The following is a 10,615-nucleotide window of genomic DNA, read 5'->3' on the forward strand; positions in this document are numbered from 1 at the left end:
TGGGGCGGTTGACCTGTCAGGTCCATGCCTTATGGATGTTTCTTATGTTTCTGTCTCCAGACCAGGTTTACTATACCTCCGCCGACTCTGGGGGTAGCCCCCGTTCCTTGCAGACAAGTTGGTGTTGAAGGAACTCCAGCACTGAAGGCCGTGCACCACATGTCGTCCCCGGCCATTCCGTCCGCGTCTCCCAACCCGCTCTCCAGCCCTCACCTGTACCATAAGGTAGGTCTCTGTTTGGTCCAGGCCTCCAGCACCCACAAAGCAGGTTCATGATAGGCAGTGTTTAATGCTCCCTCCACCAAAGAGAGAATTCCACAGTGACTTTTTCAACAGAATTTGTTTCTTGCTCATTCAGCTTCATGTTTGCTTTTCCATATAACAAACAAAACTTTAAAAATGTTAAGAAATTATTTTAAAATTTAATATAGTTTAATTCCTCTCCACATTTATTTCTTTTAATTTTTCTGTTGCAAACTGATATTTGAAATAAGGTATGAAGCAAAGAATATTTTGTTTTCCCATTTATCTATTAACTTATTGCTAAAAATTTTGGTTTTAAGAAGCAAACAATAGAATCAAGAACAAATATTGATGCGCCCCCCTCCCCTCCCCCCCCTTGCAGCATTGTCACCTCCCCAGTGTTTGGCCTGGGTACTCCTGCAGAGAGCGAGATGGGCTGGCAGCACCTGAAGTTCATTTGCTTTCTGGGTCCTGGGGCCCCTGTGAATGCGTTTCTCCATTTCCCTATGCCTAATCTAAGTCCAGATCCCACATGCTAGAAACTGTTGTGTAAGAAGAAAACAGGCCATATAAAGTTCCAGTGCTCTTGAAGTGCTCAGGTGTGACTGGCAGCTTCCGGTGGGAGCAAGGTGCAATGTCTAAGGCTGATGTTCCCCTGGGCCATGTTGGGATGTATTTGCTACACTTACCACTGTCCATCTCCATCACTGTAGTCAGTTCCTCTGTCACTTATCTAACCATATCTGCCAGCAAATTTCATTGCATTATGAGGCGTTTCTGTTAGAAATATTCAGATGAACCCATAACTTTGCAAAAAGGAAAAGCAACCTTTATTAATAGGATTTAAGCTTTCCTTCTCAACCCCTTTCTGCTGCCTGTTTTGCTCTGAAACCTTCCTGAAAATGGCTGTTTTCTCCTGGTCTACTTTGCATGGGACTTTGTGGTGTAGGAGCAACCTCATCACATGCTGCTGTGTGTGAAGTGGCATAGCGCTGGGACATGGGACTGGTGCATGTGTTTCCAGGATTTCATGGTCAAAGTTGGGGGCAAGAAAAAGAGAGGCCCTCTTGTTTCTGTGGATAAATAGAACCAGTTAGAAGTGAGATTGTAGATATATTTGGATATGAATGTGTATAGTTTGATGCAGGTCCACAGTTCCTTCCTTGAATGTGTCACTGAATAGGAATAGTATTTTTTGTCTCAGATGTCATACTTACTAGGGAATGTAAAAGTTTGGATCTTTCTCAGAGTCTTTATGTGTATTATCATGTGTACACTTAGCATGTGCAGTGGTGACAAGATGCATGTCAGTGTGTGCAGCATTTGCACATTTTCACTGCTTTTCCACCTTTTCTCCAGTAGAGGGGGTCACAGTCACAGTCATGGAGGCTCACTGCCCCAAGACAGCTCGCAGGAGCTGGGGTGTGAGGGTCTCCATGGCAGCAGTGTCTGCTCTCCCCAAGCCGCCCTTCATTGTTGCTGTTCCTCTTTATCTCTTCAGCAGCACAGTGGCATGAAGCTGGCCATGAAAGGGTCTCACAACCACAGCCAAGGAGGCAGCTACAGCTCCGTGGGCAGTGGAGGTGTGCGGCCCCCCGTGGGCAACCGGGGACACCACCAGTATAACCGTACTGGCTGGAGGAGAAAAAAACACACGCACACGAGGGACAGCCTGCCTGTCAGTCTCAGCAGATAATAGCTCCTGGCAGTACCTCCTGGCCCCCACCCTTCCAAGACTGACCCGGGTGGCCTTGGCTCCCGGTGGGAACTGAGACCAGCATCCAGCACCTCAGCCGGGCCCCTCCAACGCCTGCCGCTGATCACTCTGCATGTTCCTTGTGTGGTGGTCACGTCCATCTTAAAGAACAGCTCCTTGTACTCATCTGTGAAGCCTTATTCAACGTGGACGCTGTTTTCTGACTTCCCAGGATCCTTCCAGAAGCAAGTCTGGACCTGGAGCTGCAGGGGGTGAAGTCGGCTTTGGCGTTTGTTTCTCAGTAGCCGTGTCTGTTCTTTGAGGTGGGGTATTTTCATTCTACATTTGTCGGAGCCACAGAGGTCAACCCATACTCTATTCTTCCTCGGTGGATAGGATGGGAGGTCGCCATTGTTTTACTGCCCTCACATTTTGTTTCAAATTTCAGAACAGTTTTTCTATGTAAATATTGAAAACTTATGATTTGTGCAATAACAGATTTTTTTATTTAATTTCATATTTTCACATAAGTTATATTTAAGGGAGTAGGGAATTTTTTTAAACAAACTTAGAACCTTTCCCGAGTTGTATTTTCTAAGTTGGGTTCATCAAGTCGGCTGGTTGTCTGATGAGCACCATTGTGAACACCATGAGTGAGGGGCTTGAGTGTATTTTTATGTTTATTCTTCGGGTCAGAGGGGAGACCTCTTTGTTCGTGATGAAGGAGCTGAGTTGTCCCCCATGTTTTCTGAAGGGTTTTGGCCCCCAAGTCTACTGACCAGTTGCCTGCCGGCCCTGCCGTCTGGCCTGTCTGTTGTCTTGCTCTGACCATGGAGTTTTAATGTTTGCTTTTTGGTTCTTTTAAACTAGACAACAAATCCAGCATTTAAAGTGCCAGAAGTATAACTTTCTAAGATGAAAAAAGGTTGTCACATTATAAAATCTTTAAAAAAAAATGTGAACTTCTACCTGCTTCAGTTTTAGTAACATAACCTGTAATGATGGGTCTGGTGAATATCATTACGGACAATGGTGCCCAGTTTTAGGAATGTGGAGAAAGGAATTATGTTGATTCCGTTGAGGAATCTGTGTAGCAGTATGCATTAGTTCTGTTAAGAGCAAATATATGAGAAGTACTTCAGCTGCTCAGTGCGCCATGGAGAGTATTCCTAAAGTATTGCGGGAGAGCACAGCCCAGTGTTGGGGCCGGGACGTGGCTGGTGCCCGACTGGATAAGCATACAGGTATACTATGCAAGTGTATTCTGCCATGACAACCACTGTCTTTGTTACCTTTTTTTGAACAAGAATATATTCATCCTGCCTGACCCCGAGTTTTTCGAGCACCACAGTTGTCCTGGGAGTTAGCTGCGTTGCACAGGTCATCTGACTTCCCATTTCTAATGTGGGGCTGTTGTCCTTGCTGAACACTACAGGGAGGTTGGCCTTTGAAGTCCACTAGTGGAGAATGTTGAGACAAGAAACTTATTACCATGACAGCTGATTGATACACAAAGTGATATCTGAATGTGATGGACACCCAACAAGGACAAGCTTTAAAATGTCTTATGTCTATGGTGTTGTTTTTTTTTGTTTTTGTTTTTTTTTAAGCAGGACTGGCCCACATTATCACTGAGGTCTGCCAGCTGAGACTGCAGATTCTCTAGGAGGCATTCCAGAATAGAGTAGCACATTTTGTCTGCAGTTCTTAATGATTGAAAGCTATCAAAAATATTTAAAGATATTTAAATTGTGAACCTATTGATAAAGAAATATTTATAAAAACTGATATGTAGGCCTGTACTAATCTCTACGCATTAGCAATATTGACTGTAACACTACATTAAGGACACCACTGCGGGGACAGCAGCAAGTGTCCCGTGGGTGCCCATTTTAAAGCTCGATTCACAGGCACAGGTGCCATGCTCCACCCTCGTCATGGTGAACCGAATGAATTGGCCTGGCTACCACTGTGGTCACACACTACAGGTCTAACAAAAAGATATCATGTTTTGATTTTTTTTGTGTATGGACAACAATGTGGAAGCTAAAATTGACATATTTTTATGTAAAGTTTTTCTATTCTTTGATTTTTAATAAACTTTGAAAACCAGATAGTGATTGAGTATGAGCTTTCCTCTTAAGGAGAGGGATGGTTTTTACAGTTTCATAATCTCAAATTTTCTAAATTAAGACAATGAAAATGATTTCATCCATTGGTTCAGTAAGCGCAGTGCCTGGCCGGGACCCCAGGCCTGGGGGCGGTCAGCGCTCGTGCTGTGTGACCGCCGAGCCAACCCTGGGTGCTGTGTCCCTGGACTGCCCGTGAAGCGTTTCTTCTATGTCACTCATAGGTCAGTGTTTCTGTCACGTAAAAAAGACACATTTTAAATGTCAAGTAATCATATTGTATCTTGAAATGTAACTTACATGTAGACCTTATATGGAACTTGATAAAAATTCTCATAAACCAGTGAGTGACAGAGCTACTTGTGTCAGGCCACACGGCCCCTCAGAGTGTGTGTTCCAGACCAATCAACAGCATTGTGAAGGTGGGTGTCGAGTGCACCCCAGTCAGTCAGTCCTTCCACAGAAGGTTTCCCTGGCGGCTCTGAGCAGGTGCTACTGGAGATGGCTGGGACCCAGCCCCCATGGCACCACGCTTCTGTGAGGTGGCCAGAAGGATGCCGGCCCGCATCACGGACTGGGGTTCTGTGGGCAGTGTTTATAGGATGCCGGCCCGCATCATGGTGGTCCTGGGAAGGTGTGCTGGTGTGGTTGTAAACACGCACTAACCTCAGCAGCTAGTTTCAGTTCCTCCTCACTCAGCCGCTCATGGCTGTTGGGCCTCCTGTTCCATCCTCTCTGTTCCTGCTACCTCCTCGTGCAGCTGTCTGGCCCATGCCTCACATACTGCAGCCCCCTTGTGGTCAAGTCCCTCAACCCCCTGTCTCTCAGTTGGTTCCCCAAGCAAAGCAGCTCTGGGTTCTCGCCCCTGCTGGCCCCCTCAGTGCTGTGTGCAGCATAAGGCGTACTGGGGATGTTAGCCAAACCCTGTAGGTGGCGCCACTAAGATGAGGCTGACATTGGTAAGTGCTTAGTGGGTGCCTGGCCCTGAGGCAGCGGTATTTGTTCCTGTCTCTAGCTGAATAAACTGAGGCACAGGGAGGTTAAGTAACTGGGTCAAGGTTATTTGTCAACTGGCGTAGTTGAGATGGGACACATTACCCCAGTGACTGCTTTTAATCCCCACTTAGTCTACAAATTCCCCCAACCCTGTTCCTTTTACTCCCTTTGGCCATTGGCCTTGCCTCCCGTCAGGACGCGCCTCTGTGCCACTGCCTCTGGCCAGCTCCTAAATCTTTGAACTCCACCTCATGAATGAGGCCTATGAGTCCCTCCTCTTCCGCACAGCCCTGGGCTTGTTCCAGCCGTCTGTCTCATCTCTCCAGAATAGGGTGGCACTGGCTGGGGTGGGGATGTGGCCTTCACCAAGCCCAGTCTGCACCTTCAGTCCCTGGGCAGCTGTGCCTGGGTCACAGTGATCAGTGGTGGCTCCCTGCAGGTGGGCCATATATCCCTTCTGAGGAGAAGGCCATGGTTTCTGTTGTCCAGTGTCCTATGAATGCTTGCCTCTCAGATGGTCTCTACCAAAGGACTTATTTTTTAATATCCTGTTGGTCATGTACCAAAAGTCGTGTAAAACTGGTTTTCAGCGTTTTTACACTTGTGGACCGTGAAAGCAGGAATTAAAACCATTATTAATATTTAGCCCATTATCTTTTAATTATAATAACTATATAGAAAATGAAAATTCTTTAAAATAACTAGATGAACATTAAAAACATTTTTAATAGAATACAACTGAAATTTCTAGAGAGCAATATTTAATTACATTAAAGCTAGTATGAAATCTGTTGCTTCTGTGCAAGAGCACTTGATAACTGAGGCTGCAGCTTTGTTTCTGAGATGAAGCGCCACATTGATACCCATTGGTTTCTCTGATTTTTATCAGTGGTAGGGCTGAAAAAGTCTGCTCAAACGGGTAGGTAGTAGAAAACGCAGTTGAAAATTAAATAGCTTTGTAACTACGAGATGGATATTTTTTCAGTGATACCCAAAATTGTGACAATGATTGCATTTTATGTTTGGACACCAGAGTGACATCAGCTTATCAGATTAAAGCCCACATTGTTATGGAGTTGAACAGGCCCACGTCCCTGGTGGCCATGGCTAGGGCTCTAGGGCCTACCTGGCCCATGCTCTGGGCAGCAGCTCCCACACGCTCAGGCCTCTCCAGCCCTCCCTCCTCAGAAGCGTTTCTCCTACTACCTTGGAACTAATGATCATTGGCCTAACCACCACACTATTTGTGCTGATTCCTTCCTGTGGGTGGTTAGTGGGAACTCACACTGTGCTATTGTTCTTCACAAAGTAATTCTAAGGACTGTGTGCTCATCTCCAGGTAAGTATGGCTGTTGGGGTGCCCCCTCCAGAGATGTGAATTCCTTGATGTAGACAGAGCTGCACCTGGAAAATTTGAAGTCCTGGTCGTTTTCCCTGGTGGCCAGGGAAAGCACCATTTTTCATATTTCTGTGATGCTTCATCAAGTGGGCTACATTTTCTTTGCCACCATGTGCATATAACTGTGCTACTCTTATATATAGCATCTAGTCTGTTCTATTTCATGAAACAACTAAATGCTGAGGAGAGGGAACAGGGAGAGCTGCCTCAGATGAGAGACCTTAGAGATGGGGCAGTTTGCTTCCTCCCTCTGGGGTGTCCCAGTATCCTCTGCTGCTTTTCAAGAGACATTCTGATGGGTAGGGTCCATGGTGCTTGGCCCTTTGATGGGGAACATCTCTCTGGCTGGTGGTGACACCCCATGATCAGGTCTAAATGTTGCTGCACTCTGTCCTGAGTGCAGAACAAAGGGCAAATGCAACGTGTTCTGGCTGGTCTCCCTCTCCATGCCCGAAATTTCCAGCTCATTGCCAAGTTGAGAAGCCCAGGGGGCAGTTCTGGTACAGGGAAGGGGGTCCTGCCAAAGTGTGGGGGGTTCTGACAACCCTGGTTTCTGCCTGTGTGACCCCTAGTCCCCTTGGGGAAGAGGGTGACAGGGATTGAGGGTAACCTCTTCCCTGTCCACTTTTTGGGGGGCCAGCTCCTTTGTCCACATCCATTGGGTCTGTCCTCCTCTCTGAGCCGCCTGGAGGGGTATAGATGGTGGTTTTTTCTCTTTTCCGGTGTTGGGCCTGTAAAATCAGTGGCCAAATAATAATTATATTTTTTGACAATCACTGTATCATAGTAAAGTAGTATTTCTTCTGTGTTATTATTTAACTTTTCATATTTATCTTCTTTATAGAATAGACTATCAGCTTTCTGAGGTGTGTATGTATTTGTGTGTGTGTGTGTGCATGTCTGTGGGTCCCTCCCAGGCTCAGCACCATGGTGGGCACCCAGAGGTTGCTGGACGCAAGGTTTATGGGAGGTACCCCACTTCCCTTGCTCCTGTTATTACATGCCAGATAAAGTCTGAAGCAAAATGAACTGCGAAATTTCAGTGAATATAAGACAAAAGTTCTGTAGAGAAATGCAGCAGGAAATTGAGTCAAGAATCCAGATTCATTTTTTAAGGAAAATTGGAATCTAGATCTGTACTAAATTTTTTTTTAAGTGTTTTGTCCTTTTAGCTGAAATGTAGCGCATTCGAGTGTTCTCCATCCTGGAAGGTTTTGTTTGTTGTTTTTGACAAAGTGCCTGCTAGTCAATCAGCATAGGAGGAAGAAAAGTTGGAGCCACAAAGAAGCCAGATAATTGTCAATATTTTGTTTTGTTCTTTTGCTTTGTTTCATTTAATTTCATCCAATTTCATCTCAAGTTCCTGAATGGGTGTGGCTACTGGTGAGTCTGTCCCCCTGGCAGGTCTACCAGGCCTCCATCCTTCCTGCTGCTGACTGCTCAGAGGACCTCTGCAAGAGCACCCAGGGTCTCTGTGGGCTGAGGGCTCCCTGACTGGTCCAGCCCTCCTTTGCAGGCCCTTCAGGAAGCGCGGGCTGCTTCGAGTCTCACCGAGAGAAGACAGGGGGCGCTCTCACCTCACGAGCAGATTTTCTTACCCTGAGAACCTCCAGGCTGGGGGGTCCTTCCCTCCCGCAGGGATCCCAGATCTGCACATCACAGAAGGGACACCTTCCTCGTGAGAGGGTGGCCCCCTGAGGTAGGCTGCAAATTACATTGGTATTTGAAAAACCTTGTGATTGGGTTAAAAAATAATACGGGGGGGGGGGGGGGGAGGCTGCATTTTTTTCTTCTATTGAAGAAAAAATCTGTAAAATCCCAATAGTGAAAACAAGGGTGAGGCTGAATGGCTGAGGTCTGGGCCATCCCTGCTGCCCCAAGGGGTGCTTGTCAGCTCCAACAGGGGACTGCCTGAATTGCTGAAATCAGACTTCCACCTTCCCTGCAGAGCCTGCAGATGGGCTCTGTCACTGGGGTCCCATGTGCTGGGAGGGAACCCAAGCTTGATGGTGGAGGGGCTTGTGCCCCTGGGGCCTGCACAACCTGCCCCCACGATGCCCCTTTTCCAAGGAAGAAGTCAGGAACAGGAACAGGAGCTGCTGTGGCTTGAGGATTGTGCCCTGCTCCATCTCCCTCCCTTATTGGCCATGTGAGCAAGCGCCCACAGGGCAAGTGACCCTGTCTGAGCCCCTCTACCTGTTGACAGGGTGGCTGACACCCACCCTGGAACTGTGGGAGAGCCATGTGCCTACCTGCAAGAGCTCTGCCAACTGCCAGCTGCCCTGCCAACGCCGCTCATGGAGGCTTTCGGGCACAAGCTCCCCGCCCTGCACTTCCTTCTCTAACCCCCTGCCCTCCTTGGGGCTCTCTGCCCAGCCCTCGCCTCAGCACTGACTCCCTAGACAGGCTTCTGCTTCTGGGAACTGCACATGCGTCTTTATTTACCAGCACACACACAAGGAAACGTCAGACTTAGCTGAGATCCTGTCAAACAGTCACCCTGGGGGCTTGCGATGGGGCCTGTTGATTTCATCTTATAATTACATTTCCCCCTGAAACCATTTTCAGTTAGAATTCTGTTTGGCAAGGTACCTAGTGAAACCCATCCAACCTAGGAAATGACAGGAACACTTTTAATTCTTCCAACTTAACCTTTTCATCCTGACTTAACCTTTCCAGTCTGACATGAAGGAAGAGATGAGGGCTCCTGCCTGTTATGATTTGCTGAGATTTGAGGCCTGGGTGGGGGAATGTAGGAGAGTTGAGCTCCTCTTGGCAGCTGAATGAAGATGCCCCTTGTGTTTGAGGGCTCGGACCTCTGAGGAGAGGCTGTTCAGCTGAACGTGCAGCCTTGGTCTTGGCCCCGTGGGGACCACACTGACTTGACAACACTGGCTTGACCTCCTCCTGACCTCTGTTAGGACCAGGCAAACCTGTGCCGCCCACTACATGTCAGGACCCATTCTGAGCACTTGGCATGTTGGTGGTATTATTAGGGTGACCCTGGGACACTAGTACAATCTCAGTGAATGACACTGTGGGATGGCCTCGTTCATCAGGGCTATTCAGTCACCCAGTCTTCAAGCTGAATGGGGGCACCCTTCCCCCACTAGTGGCTGTGCTGAAGGAGCAGGACAGGACATTTCAGAAGGTCACAAAGAGCAGGGAGCAGGGGCCTGGGCAGCTGACCTGGAACCCCACGCCGCCCCTGCTAGTGAGGGTCTCGGGGAATTCCTGCACATCTGCCTCCTGTCTTTGCCTACCTCTGCTGGTAATACCAGGGCCCCTCTTCTGGGATCGTGGGGGCATTAAATAAACCGACAATCCTTAATAGTGCTATGTGCACTGGAAGTCGTAGAGAGGAGAAAGAGGAAACACGTTACAGTTTGCCTTATTTTTTTATTCTTACTGAGTTTGTAGTGTAAGAAATAGACATATTTTCTTTGACTTCTGCACTGCCAATGAGATAAGGAAGTCATTTGAGGAGAATGTATTGGAAAAAAGAATTTCATTCACTCCCTCGAGAAAAATCACCGTGTGTGTGAGTATTTGAGCATGCGCCCAAGTGCCTGCACAGATTAAGGACAAGAAGTCAAGTTAATAAAAACCTTTCTGTTGGAGCCTCCAACAAACCTGTAATAACCATTTAATTTCAGGCTCCTTGTAAACAGTGTTTGGTTTCACCAGGATCTTTCTCTCCTGTGGGGAGTAAACCTCAATCAATAGAGCTGATCAAAGCATTGGCCACTAACAACTGACACGACCTTAAATTCTTTTTCTGATTATCAATATGATGTGCACATTCATATTAGCACACTTGGAAAACACAGAACAATATCAGAACCACCTAGAATTCCAACAGGCATAGATAACCACTGTGCTCCATGGATATATTTTTAGGCATGGTCTATTAAACAATGACCCATTGGTCAAATCTAGCCTGCTGCCTGGTTTTATAAGTTCTCTGAAGTTTTATGAGAATGTGCCCACGTTTACTTGTTTACATGTTGTCTAGGACCATTTCCAGTTTCAGTGGTGGAGTTGAGTCATGACAGATACTGCATGGCTTGCAAAGCTTAAGATACTTACTATTTGGCCCTTTATATGTGTAACCAGTGTGGCAACCCCTCCTTTGGGTGATTTCTATCATGC

The 10,615-nt window shown here is 47.1% G+C and overlaps 1 protein-coding gene across 2 annotated transcripts in view; it reads left to right on the top strand.

Moving 5' to 3' along the window:
• Nucleotides 1–4,053, top strand: part of TENT4A (terminal nucleotidyltransferase 4A) — a 45,913-nt gene extending 41,860 nt beyond the window's left edge. Inside the window, exons 12-13 of one of the 2 annotated variants that reach the window (XM_066243460.1) lie at nucleotides 61–225; nucleotides 1,748–4,053. In XM_066243460.1, coding sequence (XP_066099557.1) covers nucleotides 61–225; nucleotides 1,748–1,939 — 357 coding nt within the window. In that variant the 3' untranslated portion in view covers nucleotides 1,940–4,053. Of the gene's footprint in view, nucleotides 1–60; nucleotides 226–1,744 lie in introns of both variants that reach the window. The other variant, XM_066243451.1, reaches the window with a different exon arrangement.
• The last annotated feature ends 6,562 nt before the right edge of the window (nucleotides 4,054–10,615 follow it).

This window comes from Saccopteryx bilineata, chromosome 1 (assembly GCF_036850765.1).
Source record: "Saccopteryx bilineata isolate mSacBil1 chromosome 1, mSacBil1_pri_phased_curated, whole genome shotgun sequence".
Classification (NCBI taxonomy): Eukaryota; Metazoa; Chordata; class Mammalia; order Chiroptera; family Emballonuridae; genus Saccopteryx; species Saccopteryx bilineata.